We start from the raw sequence: 22829 nt of genomic DNA, 5'->3' as shown, positions 1-22829 counted from the left end.
AAAACACAGCACTGAGACCGCCCTCATCGCAGCAACAGACGACATTCGAACTCTACTGGACAATGGAGACACAGTCGCCCTCATCCTCCTTGACCTCTCTGCAGCATTCGACACAGTCTGCCACAGCACCCTTTTACAACGCCTCAATAACATCGGAATCCAAGGAAAAGCACTTGAATGGATCACCTCGTTCCTCACCGGAAGAACCCAGAGAGTCCGCCTTCCACCATTCAAGTCCGAGGCCTCTGAAGTCATCTGCGGCGTACCACAAGGATCCTCACTCAGTCCCACCCTCTTCAACGTATACATGAGCCCCCTCGCGGCCATCGCACGCCAACACAACCTCAACATCATCTCCTACGCGGATGACACTCAACTGATCCTTTCTCTCACCAATGACCCCAGCACCGCCAAAACTAACCTACACGAAGGAATGAAAGAAGTTGCCGAATGGATGAAACAAAGCCGTCTGAAACTGAACTCAGACAAAACAGAAGTCCTCATCTTAGGTACATCCCCCTCTGCATGGGACGACTCCTGGTGGCCGGAAGCCCTCGGAAAAGCACCCATCCCGACAGACCACGCACGGAACCTAGGCGTCATCCTGGATTCTTCACTCTCAATGAACAGACAAGTCAGCGCCGTATCCTCTTCCTGCTTCAACATTCTTCGCATGCTCAGAAAAACATTTCGCTAGATCCCCTCCGAAACAAGGAAAACAGTCACCCACGCTCTGGTCACGAGCCGACTGGACTACGGAAACACCCTCTACGCAGGTACTACCGCAAAACTCCAGAAGAAACTCCAACGAATCCAAAACGCCTCAGCCAGGCTCATATTAGACATCCCACGCAACGAACACATCTCTGGTCACCTTAAAGACCTCCACTGGCTACCCGTCAATAAGAGGATCACTTTCCGACTGCTTACCCACGCACACAAATCACTCTACGACATCGGACCAGAATGCCTCAACTCACGACTGTCCTTCTACACCCCCCCCCGCCAACTACGTTCTTCCAGCCAAGCCCTCGCCACTGTACCTCGCATCAACAAGACCACCATGGGAGGCAGATCCTTTTCATACCTGGCTGCTAAAACATGGAACTCACTCCCCGCTTACCTTCGCCTTACCCAGAACCACCCAGCATTCAGAAAGCAACTTAAAACGTGGATATTTGACAAGTAATCCTCCTCCCCTTCCTAAGCGCCTTGAAACCCTCTGGGTATGTAGTGCGCTATATAAATTCTATGACTTGACTTGACTATAGTTTTATCAGTAAAACTGCTTGTTAGTGGGAAAGTTGCATGAAAAATATGCTGCTTGTAAATTACAGTGCGCTACCAAATCAATGCTTTCTTTAATCATACATTTATTAAAAGAGAGTTTTTAAACATGAACTGAGAAACATTCCTACCCCCCCCCCCCCTTCCCGGCCTGATGACAATGATATTAGTTAACTAAGAGGCATATGTGGGCTAGATTATTATTATATAGGGAGCAAACGTTTTAACTATTAAATTAAAGAAAATCATTATTTGTACAGCAGAAATACTGATCTTGTATATTTGAAGGTGCTCTCATATGTTATAATAAACAAAAAAGTGGTTCTGTAAAATAAAATATTTGCTAGGATCACACAATTTGAGACCAGATTAGGGGTCACGTACATTACAGTTAGGTCGAGTAGATTATTCACGTCACTAGACCTGCAGGTCTAGCAACATTTTAATGATTATTGAGGCGTGTGTTAGTAAGTACTTTTTCTTTAAGAAATAACTAAGAAGCCATCAATTTGGCACCAGGATATCTCCCTTTTAGGGATGTAAAGGGAGAAACCCCTGTGATTTAATTAGGTGTTGTTCTGTATGCCCACGTGTCAGATAATGCTTTTTTTCTGATATACCATTGATTCTTTGCAATTTTAACCATTCTTTTATTACTCTATGTATTCTTCCCACAAGCCTATTAGCTCTGATGCAGTAGAATGCTGTGTAATGGTGAACAATTGAATGTGTTTTTTAGAAACGCTTTGATAATTTTGTATGTAAATTTTACTCTATTGTCAGTTACTAATATTGCAGAAATGCTTCATCATTAAATATGCAAGTCAAAAAATCAACTGCTTGTGTTGTGGTATTCTGAACAATGCAAGTAATAATCCAAGTATGATAATCAATTAAGCAATAAATACATTTCCCATCCACACCTGCACCTTACATCCTATATATCCCATACAGGTTTACACCTGGGTTTATCTGGTAAAAGCAATACTTTATTTGTATGTAACTTTGACTTTGTCACTAGATGCGCATTCCTAACAAGTTCTTACTTTTAACTCAATAGTGGTGTTCATGCCTGGCCACCAACAGTGTTCCCTTACTCAACTGTTCATCAAGCCTCTACCAAGATGACCTTCATGGGCTAAATCTACAATCTTACTATTAAGGCCTAGCGGTAGTATCATCTTGGAACCTGTAAGCACCTTGTCAACCTGCACACTCATTTCAGCGTTTGATTCCCACATAGTTTTAGGTTATTCAATTTCAGGTTTCAACTTAGGCTATCCATTCTTTGTATAATCTTTAACTGTTTTGAGATCATTATCTTTTTTAGATTTTTTTTCCGTCTTGACTTATACCATTGGACAAAATTGAACGCCCTACATTGACAGGCCTTTCACTAATGACATTATCATGCTCAATGTGAATTAGATAAGAGGCTCTATTTTTGTTCTCTGTGGACATTTTGGGTCAGATGTAGGAGGCCCAATACCGGTCGGTGATGGCCGAAATTACCGAATTTCGGCCGTTACCGACCGGTATTGGGCATTTGGAATGTAGGTGGCAGGATTGTAGGATTCAGTATTGTATTTTACTGAATCAGTAACTTAAGGAATCTGTAAATTACCGAATTCTTAATGTAGGAAACACTCAAGTGAGTGCTTTTCTCATTTAAGGATTCGTTATTTACCACCAACTAAAAGTTGGTGGTAAATAACAAAAACCGTTAAAAAAGCAATTTTGTGCTTTTTTAACAGTGCCATGTGGCAAACATACATGCCCTAAGGGCATGTATGTGTGCCACTTGTGCACCCATGCACTATTCAGGGATGCAACAGGGTGTCAATGTGACACCCTGCCACCCCTGTAACTCTACCCCCTATTACCGATTCGGTATTTACCGAATCAGTAATTCTCATTCATTCCTAAGGGCCTCAAGGCCCATAGGATTGAATGGGGAATACTGTCGGTATTTACAGAATTTTACCGGTTCTGTAAAATTTACCGAATCATTAGCTACATACCATTTACCGATTCTAAAATACCGAATCGGTAAAATTCGGTATTTTAGCATCAGTAAATGATATTTACCTACATCTGGCCCTTTATCTTTATAGGGAAGGCGGGAGATCTGCTGATTACAGAGAAACCCAGAGTGACTGCTCATGTCCGGGTAATGAGATGATGAGTAAAACAATTAAGAGGTGGGTGTGCATGGAGTTTGGCAGGAGAATATTTGGCCAAAAGTAAAAAACAACTGTTAAATATTGACTGACTTGTAACAAACTTGTCTCCAAACAGGCCTCAATAGCAACCACGCAGGCAGAGAATTTGTGGTTTTGGTCTGCGTTAGTTGCAAGTTGAAGATAAAATATTGGTTGTAAAATAGTGAAATAATGACCCAAAGCTGTGAATCAAGTGATGGATGGACACCGGTAGATATCAAACAAGAGTATGGGGAGCTGGCATAACAGGCATCCCCAAGGAACACAACTGGGAAGAGCGATGAACAGGGGTGAAGTATGAAGTGAAACACACAGAGTAACAGAAAAGTTTAGTTTTTTTACGGAGTTTTATATAGCGCAAACTTGACTCGAAGGTACCGGAGCGCTTTACATAGCACCAGTTGCATTACATGAGGACACATTCATTTTTGTTAGGCACAGGGAGATTAAGTGACTTGCCCAGAATCACAGGATGTTCTGCATCGTTGCCGAGACTTGAGCCCAGTTCCCCAGATTCGAGGTGGACCACCCTAGCCATTAGGCCAACTCCTCTCCCCAACGACAGCTTCTAAAATCTAGTGTCCAATATCGAATCTGCGTGGTTAGAGCCACACTTGGCACTAAATGACACTAAGAGTTCTGGAAAACAGAATACGGCTGCTGATAAAAGAATAGCAAAAACAAGTTATCTTGAATGCAGTGATGTGACATGACTTCGTGGATCACAAAGTGCTAGAATAGAAATTTGGCAGAATCTGTGTGGTCAGATGATCTCACTAGCTGTTATCATCCCCTGCCCAGCATAAGTCTCCTTTTCCAAATGCTCACACTGCGTAGCTTGGCCACTTCTCTCCCCCGTCCCACCCTGTTAAATCTGTTCTGCACTCCCTCTTAGCTACTCTTCTTGAATTTGAAGGGAGTCTCGTCTGCGCTGTCTTATGCTACATCTTCCTCTGTTGATACCCTGTTGTCTTCCTCCACCGAGAAGCTGGAATTTGATCCTGAACTACTAGTATGCTCTTTTAATTCACTGCATGGAAAGTACTCCTTTGTGTTGGTCAGGACAGGGCTAATGCACTCAGCTTCATGGCTTAAGGTTGGCAAGTCAAATCTCTGAAGTACTTTATCCTCGCTTTCCGAATCGCTTGTACTGGAATTCTTGCAATCCACCAGATACTCTTTGCACGGCACATGCTGCTTCCTCTTATAGCAGTCCAGTATCCATTGCTTGTGCACGATGATGCCTCCTGTTGCCTTCACCTGGCTGTATTTTGGAGTGTTGGAAAATGCACATATAAGGTGGGTGCAATCTTGAGACCAGTGTGGTCTGTACTTGGCACCCATGGCAAGGGCCTTATTACGTAGTTCAGTGCGGAAGGGGTTCTGGAAACCACTCAGGACCAAGACTGTGCCTTTTAGGAGCGCACACAGTTCTGTGCCTGACTTTTCCTTTTTCTGGCTGATCTTCACCTTAGTTGGGTATTTATGGGGCTCATGGACAGAGGTCTCAATGTGTGAAACAAACAAGTCTGTCTTCATTTTCTTAGGGAGAGCAGGTGTGGGACTGGTTTTTAAGCAGGATGGCTTACTGTCCGGATAGTTCAATGCAGCGCTTTTCACTGAGTTACTGAAGCGTTCCCCTTTTCTTTTGGACTGAGGGAAGGGATGGATTGAGGCTTCATTGGACTCAGAAGGGGAACATAATCGAACAAAGCAGAGTCCATAGGCTAGGGTTTTGGTGTATGGCTGCGTGCACACAATTTTCACTCGGTCCCATGTCTTACTTGCTATTTCTTTCACCAGCACATCTGGGCCAAACATCAGCAAACGGCTAAGGTTGAATCTATTTTTGGCCTCAGTCCTGGTCATGAAGAGGGATGGAGGCAGGATCACCTCATAACCCTCTTTGCTGGTGGATATAGAGTTACCGACTAGCACCTCTATAAACGCAGACCCTTCATTTCCAATCTCTATACTGTGGATCTTCTCGGACTTCTCCAGATGCAACACCACTGAAACCTCGTTCTCACCGGCTTTGCTCGCTCTCCATTTGTGAAAGGTGTCTGCCTTCAGTAGATTCTCTGCGTTGTGTATGACATCTTGGCTGCTGCAGGATACCACACTCTTGATCTTGATCTCTGGCATCTTGTTCCTCCTGCAGCAATGTCCTGGCTTTGTCCTCTTGTATTGTTATGAGCCACGAGAGTACAGTTCATGGGTTCCTCCTTGAAGTACCACCAATTGTGCAGTGGTCTCCTCTCGAACGAGCTGATGTCAGATGTTTAATGGAGTGATCCTATTTAAGGCATTGGGATAATCTGTATCAGAAGGGTGGTGCACACTTGAAAGAGGATGACCCAATTACAGTCTGGAGAGCCCTTTAAAGTTAATAGGATTCAGAAGGTGGGACACCCACCAGATGGAGGTGGGCAGGTCCATCTGTCCCTCCAGCACACCTTTCTGCTGCCACACAACACACACGCTCAGTAAATTTCAGTTGTATCTCAAGGTTGTACAGCTGTTTAGTATCTGAGGGGTCTGTGGCAGCTTTTTGCTGTATCCTTCGAGGCCTTCCCCAGGGGTGTCTCAGTGGCCCCTCTCTTGCTGTTTCCTTGGAGGCCTTCCTCAGTGGTGTCTCAGTGGTCACTCGCTTGTTATATCCTCAGAGGCCTTCCACTGGCGTGTCTCAGTGGCATCCCTCTTGCTGTATCCTTCGAGGCCTTCCACAGGGATGTCTCAGTGGCCTATCTGTTTCGCTGTATTCACGGAAACCTTCGTAAGGGGTGTCTAAGTGGCCTCTCTCTAGCTGTATCCTTCAAGGTCTTCTAAAGCGCTGTCTCAGAGGTCTCTATCTCGCGGGATCTTTCAAGACCTTCCACAATGGTGTGTCAGTGAACTCTCTCTTGCTGTGTCCTTCTGGGCCTTCCACAGGGGTGTCTCAGTGGCCTCTCTCTTGCTGTATCCTTGGAGGCCTTCCACAGGGGTGTCTCGGTGGACTCTCTCTTGCTGTATCCTTGGAGGCCTTCCACAGGGGTGTCTCGGTGGCCTCTCTCTTGTTGTATCCTTGGAGGCCTTCCACAGGGGTGTCTCAGTGGCCTCTCTCTTGCTGTATCCTTGGAGGCCTTCCACAGGGGTGTCTCAGTGGCCTCTCTCTTGCTGTATCCTTGGAGGCCTTCCACAGGGGTGTCTCAGTGGCCTCTCTCTTGCTGCATCCTTGGAGGCCTTCCACAGGGGTGTCTCAGTGGCCTCTCTCTTGCTGTATCCTTGGAGGCCTTCCACAGGGGTGTCTCAGTGGCCTCTCTCTCATTGTATCCTCCTGGGCCTTCCTCAGGGGTGTCTCAGTGGCCTCTCTCTTGCTGTATCCTTCCTCAGGGGTGTCTCAGTGGCCTCTCCTTTGCTGTATCCTTCCTCAGAGGTGTCTCAGTGGCCTCTCTCTTGCTGTATCCTTTCTCAGGGGTGTCTCAGTGGCCTCTCTCTTGCTGTATCCTTCCTCAGAGGTGTCTCAGTGGCCTCTCCTTTGCTGTATCCTTCCCCAGTGGTGTCTCAGTGGCCTCTCCTTTGCTGTGTCCTTCGTCAGAGGTGTCTCAGTGGCCTCTCCTTTGCTGTATCCTTCCTCAGGGGTGTCTCAGTGGCCTCTCGCTGTATCCTTCCCCAGTGGTATCTCAGTGGCCTCTCTCTTGCTGTATCCTTCCCCAGTGGTGTCTCAGTGGCCTCTCCTTTGCTGTGTCCTTCCCCAGTGGTGTCTCAGTGGCCTCTCCTTTGCTGTGTCCTTCCTCAGGGGTGTCTCAGTGGCCTCTCTCTTGCTGTATCCTTCCTCAGGGGTGTATCCTTCCTCAGGAGTGTCTCAGTGGCCTCTCTCTTGCTGTATCCTTCCTCAGGGGTGTCTCAGGGGCCTCTCCTTTGCTGTATCCTTCCTCAGGGATGTCTCAGTGGCCTCTCCTTTGCTGTATCCTTCCTCAGGGATGTCTCAGTGGCCTCTCCTTTGCTGTGTCCTTCCTCAGAGGTGTCTCAATGGCCTCTCCTTTGCTGTGTCTTTCCTCAGGGGTGTCTCAGTGGCCTCTCTTTTGCTGTATCCTTCCTCAGGGGTGTCTCAGTGGCCTCTCTCTTGCTGTATCCTTCCCCAGTGGTGTCTCAGTTGGCTCTCCTTTGCTGTGTCCTTCCTCAGGGATGTCTCAGTGGCCTCTCCTTTGCTGTATCCTTCCTCAGGGATGTCTCAGTGGCCTCTCCTTTGCTGTGTCCTTCCTCAGAGGTGTCTCAATGGCCTATCCTTTGCTGTGTCTTTCCTCAGGGGTGTCTCAGTGGCCTCTCTCTCATTGTATCCTCCTGGGCCTTCCTCAGGGGTGTCTCAGTGGCCTCTCTCTTGCTGTATCCTTCCCCAGTTGTGTCTCAGTGGCCTCTCCTTTGCTGTGTCCTTCCTCAGGGGTGTCTCAGTGGCCTCTCCTTTGCTGTATCCTTCCTCAGGGGTGTCTCAGTGGCCTCTCTCTTGCTGTGTCCTTCCTCAGAGGTGTCTCAGTGGCCTCTCCTTTGCTGTATCCTTCCACAGGGGTGTCTCAGTGGCCTCTCACTTGATGTATCCTTCCCCAGTGGTGTCTCAGTGGCCTCTCTCTTGCTGTATCCTTCCCCAGTGGTGTCTCAGTGGCCTCTCCTTTGCTGTGTCCTTCCTCATGGGTGTCTCAGTGGCCTCTCCTTTGCTGTATCCTTCCTCAGGGGTGTCACAGTGGCCTCTCTTTTGCTGTATCCTTCCTCAGGGATGTCTCAGTGGCCTCTCCTTTGCTGTGTCCTTCCTCAGGGGTGTCTCAGTGGCCTCTCCTTTGCTGTATCCTTCCTCAGGGGTGTCTCAGTGGCCTCTCTCTTGCTGTATCCTTCCTCAGGGGTGTCTCAGTGACCTCTCTCTTGCTGTATCCTTCCTCAGGGGTGTCTCAGTGGCTTCTCCTTTGCTGTGTCCTTCCTCAGGGGTGTCTCAGTGGCCTCTTGCTGTCACTTCATGCTCCCAGACTATGATACATGCATCTCCAGGCACTCTGACGTGCTTCTCTGCAGCCTGTCCTCACAGCAGACAGCAGAGGCAGGCTCCGAAGCATCCACCTCTCTCCTGCCGCAGCCGCACCTTCCCTGTCTGTCCAAAGGTCTCAGCTCCTGCTCTCCGGCATCTTTTGATCTTTGCACCCGTTAATGTTTCCTCTCTGTCCAATAATTGATGCCTGCTTAGCAGGCAGGGAAGCAAACACCAATGGTACAATGCTAAAGTACTATCTGTATACATATAAGGAGCACCGGGTCGGGGCCCTGGGCCCCTGAAGCTTTCTTTGGAGACACCACTGTGTGAGGCCTATTGCTTTAGTCTGTCTTTGATGTCTATGGCGCTCGTAGTTGGAGTCCGTCCTCGCTGCCCACAGCTCTTCCTGTTCTCGTCCTTCTTCTCTGTCGATCACCTGCGGTGTGCTGCGCTGTCCCTGGACACGCCCTGAGTGATAGAACTAGAAGACGGACAGGTCTGGGCGTAAACTATCTCAATCCCGCAGCCTTTCCTACCGGGGTGCGCCCGTTCCGCACCCCCAGACCCCGGCCCCTCCAGTGATGTCACAGTAAGATGGCCGCCGCCTGTCCCTGCCCTTTGACCCGACGCGCACTTCCGGTCCGTGCTGCCCAAGATGGCGGCCTCCTGGTGCTTGTCCTCCCGGTGGAACATGCTGCGGGCCGCGCCCCGCCTCCTGCAGCTGCGGCCCCCGCTCCTCACCCCGCAGCGCGGCCGCAAGTCCCGCAATGACCCCCCCGCCAAGTCCAAGGCCGGGAGACTGAAGGAGCCGCCGCCGGTGGACCCCGAGGAGCTGCTGGTGGTGAAGGCCCGGTACCGGGCGTACACGGCCGCGCTGGGGGCGCTCAGGTAACGGGCGGGGGGACGGGCAGGAGGTGGAGGTCAGGGTGCTTCCGTCAGACGCTCTTTTCTGTTTACATTCCGCATGCGTGACATTTTCATGGCTTCGGCGTGACATCGTCATGGTATCTGCGTGACATTTCGAGTGACACTCTATCCTGAGTATGATACAGTAGTTCTATTCACGTAATGGATGGGGCCGTTGAGCCGCAGTATGTGGTTTGTGACTGTTCCACTGTTCACCATCCTGGAATGACTGAACTCTGAGTCTGGCTCCATTTGTTAACAATAACCAGCAGCCCTGTCAGGTACCGCGCATCAGGGGTTAGACAAACACATTTTAGTGCAGGTGTCCGCATCGCCGCACTAACACGCATTAGTCACACGTCATAGACCACCCCCTACGAGGTGCTTTAACTTCAGAGCTACATTAATAATGAAGTCGTCAGTGCAGTAAAATTGCCCTTTCTTCCTGCTGCTAACCGGAGAGTACCTCTTGCATAACTGTCTCATTTTTATAAAAATCATTTGTATTGCATTAAATGCGCTCTGTGTTGTTTCCGCGCGCTGACGATTAAATATGAGCCGGGCTTCAGACCAAGCTAACGCTGAGTCTATTGGGGCAGACGTGGACATGTGGTAAAAGATACACCACTCCTAGCTATTGAAAGATAGTTTCAGAAGACAGAAGCAAAGGCGGCTAATGACCTTGTTTTCCAGTGGCAGGCACCACTCCACTGGTCCCGACAGGAATAAGATGAATACCCAGGCAGACACATAGGTAGTAGCTTTATTATTATTATTATTATTATTATTATTTTTTGTCTAACAGTGCCGCAGCTAATCTCATGAGCACACAACTGCTGCCTTTGTCCTGCACAAGGCCCTTGCAGTGCTCTCTGTACTGTGGAGAAGGGTTAAGTGATGTTGTGCCATCGAGGGAATGCAGCTCAAGTCAGCAACACGAAGCCAAGAAAAAAGTTAGCGTGATTTTCTTTGCTTTAGATAATATTGCACTGTGTGCCCAAGTCGATGTATTGTAACTGCAGTCCACCAAAGGAATGGGGATTTTCATTTTGGTCTTCTGGGGATTTGTGCTTGATTACCCAACAACATTAATCAGCAATTCAAAATGAGGTCCAGTCTTGTTCCCTAAAGTCCTTCAATGCTAAGGCGTGTATAACGTGATGCCATTTGGGTACCATTTAATTTCCTTTGCTTTCCATAACATATCCAGAAAGAACACGGGCAACATCCCGGAAGGATCCCCTCTCCTTGCCATGTCTCCCTTTGTTGAGTCCAGCCATCCAATGGACCGGTTGCCCAGTCCATTGCCAGCCCCCAGCATGTCTCCACATGGCCCTGGACACTCCTCATACACCCGTTTCTCCTCACGGGCCGGCTTTGGCCCGGCTAGTCCTCAACTCCCACTGCACTGGTGGCTCTTCAGCAGCTTCTCTGCTAGTCAGTCTCTCTCCCAAACTCTCCTCACTATATGCCCCTCAACTTTGCATATTATCAACGTTACAATGTCGTAAGTGTGTGAGGAAGAGCATTCTTAAAAAGCACGGCATAAGACCGCTTTGTGTCTGTAGCTTAAGACGGACATTTGAAAATCCTCAGTTCTAAACTTTCCAACGCAGCTATATAATGCATAACCTTTGTTGAAACGTCACAAGCATTATGACAACTCAGCCTAAGAAGTAGTGTTACACTAACCCATAGCGAAAATGTGAGATTTGTTTGACTGCTGGGCAGAGGTGTGCCTGCAGAGCTCCATAGTTGGCTGTCTGCTCTACCTGGTGACAGGAGTCTGCACTTGCAGACTGTCATAAATTTGAACAAAAAGTGGAGCTTACTTCTAAAGCTTCATATAGCACCAAGTGGGGCAATTTCTAATATTTATCTTTACAGGTTTGTTTTTTTTTTGCATGCTTTCAATCACAATTATATTCACTCATAGTATCGCACATAAAGCATGGAATGTCGCCCGTAAACAATGGAAACATTACACATAAGCAATCTGAAACTTGGCAGCTATGAACTAGGCTGGTCGAAGGTCACCCCTGGGTCACCTCCTCAGTTCACACAATGGCAGTAAGAGATATGTCTGCAGAGTATGACTGTGGTTGGTGCCAAAAAGCAGATGATGTGGCTAGGGTATACAATGGTGTTTTAAGTTGTGTAGGCTGTGTCTAGGCCATTCATTTCATGGCCGAGGGAGGATCACAGTTGATGCAGAGCCTTCCAGAGAATTCCCAGGTCCGGCTACTCTGACATGTTGCCAAAATTGTCACCACAATTGGGGCCAAAGTATAGCAATCTTAAACATGGATGTTTGGAGGACTGTAAAAAATGTATTGCTTTGTGTAACATTTCTGTTTTTAAATACTGTTTAGTACATAACGTTCTTATTACCCAATTCAGTAGTACTCTGTTTACCAACCGCAGAAGGATAGATGGCTGAGTCACAGGGTGTAGATTTAAATTTGATATGAATATTACTGCCGTGAGTGTTAAATCACTGAGTCATCCAGCCATCGTCTTACAAAGTTGATGTAATGTTGCGGCTTGATTTTTGTAAAAAAAAAATTGTATTATTTTTTTAATAAATCAAAACAAGCTTCAGATACAAGCAGTGCAAGGATATATATACAAAGCATTAGCCAATCCTGGCCATGGCACCCATTATAAAACACAGAATACACTTTTATGTAAGGCAATACGGCCCGCAACCCACTGGAGTACGTCTCTAAACCCTCCCAGAAAACCCATTCAGAACCCCTCGTGGGACCCATCTCAGACCCCTGTACAAAGTCCAGGGCCCCCATATCTTTTGCCATTTACGGGGAAATCCGCTGCTTTGGTCCACCACCTGCTCTGCTCAACAGCACCAGTCCAAATCACAGAACCAAGCGGCCACAGTCGGAGACTCCACCCCCCGGCACGTGCAATATTCCTTTTTGCAACACGCCCGCCAGGGCCAACCATAACTTAGCCCACTTCGGCTACGTGATCTCTATTGTGACACCAAGATTATGCCACCGAGATTCAAGTGGGACCGGTGCCCCCACCACAGCCTCCATCACACAAGTTATGCCCTTCCAATACTGCTGAATCCTAGGGCAGGTCCACAGAATATGAAAGAATGATCGCCTCTCGCCACACCCCCTGGCACACAACTCCGAGCCACCGCCCTTAATATGGGCTAGCACCAGTCTCGAAGCATATGACCTATGGAGGATATACGCAGCTGAACAAGTCAAAAGCGCGCCCTGATAGCAATATCCGGGGGACCATGGAGGGCCTCCAACCAATCGTCATCTTCCAACAGGCCAATGTCCGATTCCCAGGCCTCCCGCAGGGGACCCAGGTTGTCCGGGGTATTGTTCACCAGTTTTTTTGTACGTCAATGACACCGCCTTCTGAATCATAGGATCCAAAAGAAGCCTGTCCCCTAAAGGTGAATATTCTGGAATCACACTCCCTTCTGGCAGTTGGGAGTGAAGTGCTGACCACAACTGTCTGTGCCGAAGAAATTCACGAACCACCATTTGAAAGCCCTCCCTCAAACTATCAAATGTCACCATTTTGCCCCCTTTCCAGATGTTCCCGAGCACGTCTATACAGATGAGGCTCCACTTCCGAAAGCCCTGCAGTCTATGTACCTCCTTCAGGAAATTACCCTCCCACAGTGGGGTTTGTTCCATGAGCATCAACTCCCACCCCATCAGCCTAGTCGCTGCATGCCAGATATCTATGATCATTTTAGTGTGTGGTGGCAAATTACTGGAGCCCCTACCCCTGCGGTACAACTCCCCCAAAGTGCTGCACTCACCCAAAACCATCCTGTCCACCCTGTAGGCCGGTTCGTCTGTTGGGGAGAAGACCCACCCAATACATTTATGAGATGGGCCACCCAAAAATATTTCTTGAGGTCCTGGACTGCCAGCCCCCCTCCTAACATCCCCTTCTGCAATTTCCTGAGTGCAATCCAGGGGCTGCCCCACGCCCACCCCCCACAGTAATTGGCACGGTCCAGAAGAAAGTCTGAAATGCGATAAGGCGTGTTTTGTATGGCGTACAGTAAGCACGGTAGGACCATCATCCTGAAGAGGACTGCCCGTCCCATTAGAGAGATTGTGAGCCCCCGCCAATGCAGTGTATTCTCCCGCAACCTAGAGAGCTGCACCTGCAAGTTCAATCGCATAAACTCTGCCTAAGTCTTGGTTATCCAGATACTCAAGTACTTAAACATATCCTGAAATACCAACTCCGAACACACCGATGTTAGAACCGGCAGGTCCCCAGCTAGAGAAAAGACCTAGGACTTGTCCCAATTAATGCGGTATCCGGAATAGGAGTTGAATGACCTTTTATTTTATGAATGAGGCGATGGAACGTTTTTCGAGGCCGGTGTGCATAAAGAAGGATATCGCCTGCATACAACGAGATGCTCTCTTCCCAGCCTCCCCCAAAGTCAATCCTCCTCAGCACCGGATCCCTCCTGATCCACGCCGCCAAGGGCTCCAGGGCCAGTGCAAATAGCATTGGGGACAGAGGACACCCCTGACTCGTCCCCCCTATGCAGTGCGAAGACTCGAGAAACGACCCCATTGACCCGAACACGGGCCATCGGGCCAGTGTATAGTAACCGGATCCACCTTTGCAGCTGCAGGCCAATGCCCACTTTTCCCAAAACCGCGAAGAGGTACAGCCATTGGATGCTGTTGAATGCCAGCGTTTGAGTTTGAGTTTAAAAATATTTATAGAGCGCGCGTACACTTGGTGGTTTCTTGGCGCTGTGGAGTACTGAGCTCAGGAGGGCAAAAAGACGGAGGAAGGAGAGGGGAAGGAAGTTATGGAGAGAAGGCTTGAGAGAAAAAAGAAAGGTTTTTAACGCCTTGCGGAAGAGTGTGTATTGGGTGCAGGACCTGAGATGAAGGGGAAGAGAGTTCCAGAAAGCAGGGGCAAGTGTAGCAAATTTCATGCCACCCCACTTTTTGCGTTTGAAGCGAGGAACTGCGAGCAGTTGTTGGGCGGATGAGTGTAGCTCTCTGACAGGGGCGTAAGGTTTGAGTTCTGAAGAAATGAAGAATGGGGCTGTGCCGGCACGAGCCTGAAAGGTGATGCAGCCCAACTTAAACTGGGCTCGTTCTCGGATGGGGAGCCAGTGTAGGGACTTGAGCAGGGGACTGACATGATGAGATTTGGCCAAGTTAAAAACCAGGTGGGCAGCCTGGTTTTGAACCAGCTGGAGTCGTCGCATGCTGTAGGCGGGCATGCCGCAGTAAAGGGCATTGCCATAGTCCAGGCGAGAGGTTACCATCGCCAGGACTATGAGCTTAAGAGCAGGGAAGGAAAAAAATGAGAAACTTTGCGAATGGTGCGGAGTGAAAGGAAGGATGAGGATATGACAGAGCTGACTTGGGAGTGAAGGGTAAGTTGGTTGTTCAGTTTGAAGCCGAGAGTTTTTACAGATGGAGAGGGGGCGGGGGAGGGGCCTAAGGAAGGGGGCCAGAAAAGGGGGGTCCAGGGACTGGAGCAACCACCTGTCAAAACCAACTCCGTTTTGTCGGGGTTTAACTTCAGGTGGTTGAAATTCATCTAGTCCCGGATGAAAAGCATCACCGACTGGAAGTTGGAAGTGGAGTCGGGGGATGTGGATAAAGAAAAAATGAGCTGGAGGTCATCCGCGTAGTTGTAGACGGAGACCTCCATCTGCTGGAGGGCAAAGATAAGGGGGGCGATGTACAAATTAAATAAGAGGGGAGAGGGAGGAGCCCTGGGGGACCCCGCATTGGACTGCACGGAAGTCCGCCGAAAAGTCGCCCAGGCGCACTGCCTGGGTGCGGTCGCACAGGAAGGAGGATAGCCAGACCAGGGCCGAACCTCCGATCCCTGCCGCCCTGACACGGGACATTAAGATGGAATGGTCAACTGTGTCAAAGGCGGCGGAGAGATCGAGGAGGACCAAGGCCTGGGGATGGTTAGTGTCCATACCCTCTCTGAGGTTGTCAAGGACCGATAGCACAACGGACTCCGTGGAGTGTGCGGGCGGAACCCAGCCTGACGGGGGGCTAGTACCCTGTTCTCCTCCACAAAGGTACCAAGCGCTCTGGTCACATGGCGCTCTAGTACCTTCCCCAGAAAGGGCAGTAGGGAGATGAAGCGATAGTTGACAAGAACGGATGGGTCAGCGCCTGGTTTTTTGAGAATGGGAAGTATGACGGCCGATTTGAGAGGTGGAATGACAATGCCCTGTGAGAGTGAGCTATTGAGAAAATTAAGAGGGGGTGACACACAGGCAGAAAAGTTCTGTTTCAAAATGTGAGCGGGGCAAGGGTCCAGAGGGGAGCCTGATTTGACCATAGACAGGAGGGAGAGGAAGGATTCTTCTGTAAGAAGGGGGATGGAGTCAAAACGAGCTAAGACTGGCGGGCACTGGGGGTCAACAAAGGAGGGAGAGGGCGGGGATGTTTGCTTTAATGTTAGAAATTTTGTCTAGGATAAAGGAGTTAAGGGAATCTCATAGACGCTGGGAAGGAGCGGGCTTAAGGGTGACACGGTCAGAGTAGGCAAGATCGTGCACGATAGGGAAGATTTCTCTGGGCTGATTTTCGGCAGTTAGGGTTTTGGCGGAGAAATGGGCCTTCTTAGTCGCCAAGATTTTTTGTACAAGGCCAGAAGGGAGATGTACTGAGTTTTAAGGTTCGGGCAATAGTATCGCCTCCAGGTCCGTTCCGCACGGCGGACACTGAGCTTGAGAGCCTTCAGTTCATCATTAAACCAGCGGTTTGCATCGTTGGTGCGCTTGGAAGACACCCGCCTAAAGGGGGCGACTAAGTCGCAGCCTGATCGAATCCAAGAGTTAAGGGAGTCGGCTTGCGCGGAAGACGACAGTCCGTGAAGATCGGGGCTGGATGCGGAAAGTGTGGCTGTTAGACGGGACCTGGAGGGTCGGCCGAGGACAGGGAAGAGGTCTCCGGGGAGAGCCGTCTCCAGCGATCGTACAGACGAGTAACTCCCCCCCCACAGATGTACACCACACAAGGATAAGGTTTAACGTTCTTTATAAGTAAGCTTTAAGTACGGTCGAATGGTACAAGGAGGTCTGGACTCAGGGGTCCCCTCGGTTCTAGTCTCTTGGATGGGAAAGGGGGTAGCGGGACAGTCTTGTTACCAATTTGGCAGAATCGATGATCAGATGGATAGCTCACAATCCTCGAGCTCGGCGTTCTAGAGGGTCGGGCCGCGGTGGAGCCGGCAGGTCCCGAGATGATCGAAGGTAGCGACGGTCCGCGGCGGTGCCAGCAGGTCCCGGTGAAGATGGTGATTACAACGGTCCGCGGCAGCGCCAGCAGGTCCCGACGAGGATGAAGGTTTCAGAGGGTTGCGGCAGCGCCAGCAGGCAGGACAATCGTTCGCAAGGCAGGGCTACGGCAGCGCCAGTAGACCGTCAAGGATGAGTTCTTCACTGCGTCTCTCGACTCCAGGATACAACTGCCTTCCTGCTCCGGAGCTGCCCCAGTTATAGGTCTGGCGTCCTTTGATGTCCGGACCCTCGCACTTGGAGGTCGGGAGGTCCGGGAGGAGGATGGATTATGCAATTAATTTGTGAATATTGTATTTATTCATTGTTTTTGGTGTGTCACTTCTGCTTTTTTGCTTTCATTTGTTTTGCTTCATTCATATTGTAAATATTGTATATTTGTACTTTTGTATATGTGTAGATATTGTACTCATGAAATCACTGTCGTGACAGTCTTTGGTTTGCCCTTGTGTTTTTGAAATTTTGAAAAACCATATAAAAAGAAAATAAATTTGCTTTGGTACTTATGACTGTGGCTACGTAGTACATATTGACTGCGTCGCTATTACTCACGATATGAATTTTTCCTATCCAGCCATTTTGTTCTGTTTACCCTGTTGTTGAGATCCGGGCTAGGTAGATGTAGGATCCAAAACCTTATTTGTTTCACAGTCCAGTTATAGGTCTGGCGCCCTTTGATGTCCGGACCCTCGCACTTGGAGGTCGGGAGGTCCGGGATGAAGGAGTCCAGACACCCAGCAGGGGGGTGGAGCCAGCGCCCGGGGGAGCTGGGGGCGATCGGCACCTGGCGGGGGAGAGCCATCGACACTTCTTTCTCCCATTGACCTGCCAAGTGGTCCGTTCACCTCCTGGGTGGATGGTGGTGCCGGGATGTCGGGGCCTGGCCAGGCCCAGGGTTAGGGTCGATCTGAGGCCACGCGGCCTTGTGGTGCAATGTCCAAGATGGCGGCCAGGCCGGGCGAAGGGGGCCGGTAGTGATTCGGCCCCATGATGCAGAGATGTCCGGGGGCAGGAGTCCCGTATGAGACGGGAAGCGGGTTGCTTCTGTGGGTAACACCTGGAGGGCCGGGGCTCGGGCCCTGTCCTGCGGGGAGGGAGCAAGCCCTTCACGTGGCCTGTCCAACAGTGGCGGACAGAGAGTCCACATCTGCATGCTTCCAGGAGCGTGCCCAGATATTTCTAGGAAGAGAGGGCTTAACGGCTGGGCTAATGGGTAGGGAAAATGAAATCAGGAAGTGATCGGACCAAGTACAAGGGGAGATGGACAGAGAAGTTAAAGGGCAACTAAGGGTCCAAATCAGGTCAAGGGTGTGTCCCTGAATATGTGTGGGGGAATGAACGTGAGGGACGAAGTTGAGGGAACAAAGGGTCTCCGAGAATTCTTTGGATGTGGAACACTCAGCCGGGTCTGAGGGCCAGAAGTTAAAGTCTCCTAGCACCAAGATGGGGAGTTGTTGACTGTTAGAGTGGCCACCAAGTCTTGGAAGTTAGGAAGAAAGAGATGAGAGGGTGGGAGGGGGCGGTACATAAGAAGACAGGTGAGCGGAGTACTAAAGGAAAGTGAGCGAGCCACTAGGAAGTCTGATGCGGCGATGGAGGGGAAGACTAAAGGTCGAAAGGAAATTTCTTTGCGGGCGATCAGAGCGACGCCGCCACCCGATTTGCCGGACGGTCGGTCAACACGTAAGGCATAATATGAGTCGGGAAGTGCGGCTAGTAAAGAGGGAAGGGAGTTGTCGCAGAACCAAGTCTCTGTGAGAAATAGGAGATCAGGTTTATGCAGATCCAATAAAATGAAGAGTTTGTGGCAGTGTTTGACTGCAGACCTAGTGTTGAGGTAGTAGGCGGATAAGGTAGAGGGGGCCTGAGGGGCCGGTGGGTCTGGACAGGGAACGATGGTGGGGGGGTGGGTGGGAAGAGGAGCGCGGGGCAGCCAAGCCCAAGTTATCGATTCGTGCAATCACAGCATCGTCCAGAGGCCACGGGCCTTGGAGGTTAACCAACTGTACAGATGAATATGGAATGGTCTGGCCATGATGGAGGGCCCCTGGACGCGGACGGGTGCAGACGGGCTTACATTTGCGCTGCGCTCGTCCGCTGCGCGTCCGGAAGATGCACATGGTTTATGGAAAGATAGGGCGGCGGCCGGGGGCGTGGCCTCTGGAAAAGGGGCGTGGCCTCTGGGCTCGCCATGATGGCGGCGAGAGAAGTTTTGCTTGGGGGGCCGCTGCAGCGCTAAATCCGCTGCGCAACCAGTACTGAGTGGGAGAGAAGTAGGTAGGTGGTGAAGCAAGTATTCAGTGACTATCTGTACACAATATTAAAATACAGTTTAAAACACAATTTAAAACACGAGTCTCGCTCCCGGCTTTTCGCCTCAAGAGCTCAGTGCTTACAGGTCTGGCGCTAGCAATCAGCGCCTTTAAGTAGGGCGGTGGCCGGGGGCGTGGGCTCTGGAAAAGGGGCGTGGCCTCCGTGTTAGGGTAACTGATTTGCAGTGCGTGAATGAGTAAGAGTTAAGAAATTGTGAAGTGTATAAAATTAGAGAGAAGAGAGAGAAGAAAAATGTATTAGTATGTCTCAGATCTTCCAAATTTTAAAAACAGTGCAAAATAACAGCAGATTTACCAAATAACTGCATTTGAGAGTCATAGGTCAACATGTTTCAGCAGATGTGGATACTATTTGTCCACTGCTTTCGTCAGGACCATGTATTCACTACTGCAAGAACATGAAAATGATAAAAATTGGTAACCATGTCACCTGGTCATCCTAGGTCATGGAAAGTCTCCTCTAGAGAACTATTAGGTAGGAGGATAAAGCATCGCCTCACCTGGCTGCAGCTCAGATAAGTGGAGCATCGCTCTGTCCGTCGGTTCTCCTGGCGCCCCTCCGAGCAGCCTTGCGTCTAACGTGAGCAGAGCGGCTGGAACGTCGGGCTGGCCCAGAGTCATGTACATGACTCCATATAAACGTCATAAAATGAGCCTCATGCATCTATGAGGCATAAAGCCCAATTGGTCCGGATGAATCAGAGACTGTAGGACCGGGCACAGCCGATTTGCGATAATTTTGAGTACTATATTTTTATGCAGTACTATTGTGGGTTCCAAATTACTGACTGTTTCCAATCAAAGGTATCTTAATTTCTAAGACGACCTACAAATAAAAGGATTAAAAGTAGTGATCCCTGAAGTACAGACGCTACACCTCGAATGGTACTCGCCCTCCTCCACCAATGTTCTCCTTTTATGTTGGGCACCTTTTTTTCGATTTATCCTCAGCAAAGTGACATACAGAGAATGGCGGATGGCATGAGTTAGTGTGCATTTTACGTTGCATAAGATAATTGGCAAATTTCATGACATTTTTGATTGTGTTTACTGAGCCGTAACTAATGTTTAACTTTTTCCAGTGAAGTTCAAGATTTTTTTTAATGATGTACTGCATTCACATGACATTTCAAACTGCACCCAGTCTTTGGCTGTGCTTATACATGATTGGCTGCATGACCTGGTGAAGCCCTGAACTTCGCTCCCACCTCTGTAACACCCACGCTATGCTAGGATTTTGATTGTGTTTAGCTGGGGTGGCCGAAGGGCCTTGCTCCCCACCACCCCTTTCTGACCTCCATGAAACATTTTATTCTTGCCCTCGGATTACTTTGCTGTCTGCCAAATTTGATGCAACTTCATCTTTCATCAATACAATTATTAGTGAAATAACGTTTATTGCTCCACATTTACTTTGACAGATGTGCTCAAAACTTTACATAATAGAAAACTAAACATGTTAAATGTCTGCCAGATGTAATGGGATTCATAAAATAGCCATATTTATTAGCAGATTTAACTCTTTGATCTCTTTGTAAACATGCCCACTCCCATTGATCGACCCATCAGACACCAAGAGTAAGCTAAACATTCCAAGTCTCATGACGTTTCGTCAAACCGTACCAAATTTAGTAGCAAATCCAATGTATTTGATAACCCACCCTCCGCCTTATTTAACTTTGCTCCTCCTATTGGATCTGCAGGATACATGAAATACCTGCACTGGAAGTGCCATGTGTCATTCATATTCATCACACAAAATCAAAGTTATTAACAGGTGAACATTTTGTTGTCCACCCATTTGCAGGTCTTACCTACAGAAAGCTTTTAGCTATCTGTTGTCCAGTAGTGGCTGCTATGGAAAGGGGGTGGGGAGGATAAAAACAGTAAAAAATATCACTTGCCTGATTATGGCCGCAGCTTCTCCTCTGTCCTCTTCTCTTCCTGACTCCCGGCAGCACACAGGGTCCCCTAAGCCAATCACGACTCTGCTGTCACAAGCTTGACAGACACAACGTGATTGGTCTGAGTGGCCGCTCAGACAGTGCCTGGGAGCCTTGGGACTGTTCTCCACCCAGCTGCGCTACACAGCCAGGTAAAGAAATGCTAAGTGCGCATGACTGTTCGGCCGGCCAAACTGCCATGCACACTTATGGCGCATACATATTTCCTCCTCCCTGTGACCTGCCCTAACCTGGCGTTGTAGCCTGTACTAAAAATAAAACGATACAAGCATTGCTTATCATTTTCTATTTCCTTTTTCCACTGCTCTAAGAGCAGTGGGGTGACGCTCCACCACCTTAGTGGAGGACCGACGCTGCTTTTGTCAAAGGTGCATTTCAGATTTCCAATACTAGCATCGGGCTTTGTGCCGGCTCATTGCTTACCATTGTTGGGCTTTCTTGTCAAACTCATTTCCTTGCTTATTTAGTTACTAGCTTTTCTCTTGAGTTTGTCTCCCTGCTTGAGTATCATTTCTCCGCCATCCCTTTGATTGGATGACTTGTAATATTCCAATGTTCGCATTTAGGAAACAACATTTTTTTTAGCACACCATGCGGTGCATACATTTTTATAGTTTACACTCTTCATGCCCAGACTGACACTTTAAACACTTATTTCCCAATCAACTGACAAGATTTACAACAGCCCAGCAAAGGCACTCCGCGAGTAGTTTGCGCCACATTTGGGGTCATTCTGTTGAGCTGTATCAAGGAGCAAATAATCCAATGGGTGTTAAAATGGCGCCCTTGACGGATCAGCACGAATCTTGCCTTGAGGAACCCTAAGCGGATGACATTTTATTTAATGGAAAGTTTAATGGAAATGTACTATCTATTTGCTAAAGTTATTAAGAAAGCCAAGAATACATTTTCAATGGAATCCCTGACATATATATGTAAATGTAGTGCTTTTATATAGCGCACGAATCACCCCCGAAGGGGTCTCAAGGCGCTGTGCACATACCGCTGTGGAACCCTTCCTGGCCTTTCCCTGTGAGGTGTCCACTCCTGGTTACCCACAAGGTGGAGGCCAGGCATCCTAGCGCTGTTGGGGCCGTTGTGGAGATTAAGCAAGCCATTGCCCAGAGTTGCAGGGTGGGACCCATGATTAGAATAGGCACCGAGGCGAGAATTATCAGGTCCGCGGAAATTGAGCCCAAGACCCGCTGAGGCAGGAATTGAATCCTGGTCCGGGCCAGATCTCTGCATCAGGGTCTGCCGCTCTAACCATTGAGCCACACTTCTCCACATAACCATAACATAGGAACTTTCGTGTGTGTGTTTTTTTTTTTCTTCACAAAAAACAGTTAAAGTACAGTAATAGTTGCACATTTAAGTGGCTTTTCAATTTGTAAGCTATGGTTAGGATCAGACTCCATAACTCGCTCAACAGCCATGCAGACCATAACTCTCACACCAAGTGCAGTGTTGTTATCTATTGGTATAAATATTGTGAGGTCATAAACACTAAATTCTGGGGGAGTAGTCCCTTTGGCGACCTCACCCCTAATAAAAACCTTGGCTGAGGGTGTGCTCAACCTGTTCCCTAAGATACCATTTCAGAATTCTTTACAGGACTTGGTAACTGAGTCCCCAAATCCGGTGGTGGCGGCTGCAAGGTTCTTCACTCATGTTGTGGCCTGCCAATGGGATCTTTTCAGATCTACTGTTGTTTCTCAGGATCCGCAGATCTGAAATGGCCAACAGGAGAAAAGGCTCTCTCGGCCAACAGGATTTGACTAGTATTTTTTTAATTCCTGGACTGGGCGATATCTG

At 48.8% G+C, this 22829-nt stretch overlaps 2 protein-coding genes and 1 pseudogene across 3 annotated transcripts in view; 1 reads left to right on the top strand and 2 right to left on the bottom strand.

Moving 5' to 3' along the window:
• Positions 1-22829, bottom strand: part of LOC147725719 (uncharacterized) — a 454500-nt gene that overhangs the window by 272818 nt on the left and 158853 nt on the right. The gene's annotated exons all lie outside the window — the stretch shown is intronic.
• LOC147725721 (DNA repair protein XRCC1 pseudogene) lies at positions 1447-8807 on the bottom strand (annotated as a pseudogene). The gene has a single exon (XR_015309805.1). The product of XR_015309805.1 is annotated as a DNA repair protein XRCC1 pseudogene (transcript).
• LOC147725720 (small ribosomal subunit protein mS26-like) overlaps positions 8984-22829 on the top strand; it is a 59026-nt gene continuing 45180 nt past the window's right edge. Inside the window, exon 1 of the mRNA XM_086964408.1 lies at positions 8984-9393. Coding sequence (XP_086820534.1) covers positions 9161-9393 — 233 coding nt within the window. The 5' untranslated portion in view covers positions 8984-9160. The remainder of the gene's footprint in view (positions 9394-22829) is intronic.

This window comes from Lissotriton vulgaris, chromosome 3_2, assembly GCF_964263255.1.
Source record: "Lissotriton vulgaris chromosome 3_2, aLisVul1.2, whole genome shotgun sequence".
NCBI classification, from domain to species: domain Eukaryota; kingdom Metazoa; phylum Chordata; class Amphibia; order Caudata; family Salamandridae; genus Lissotriton; species Lissotriton vulgaris.
Note: the sequence above shows the minus strand (reverse complement) of the source record. Positions and strands in the feature narration are given on the sequence as shown.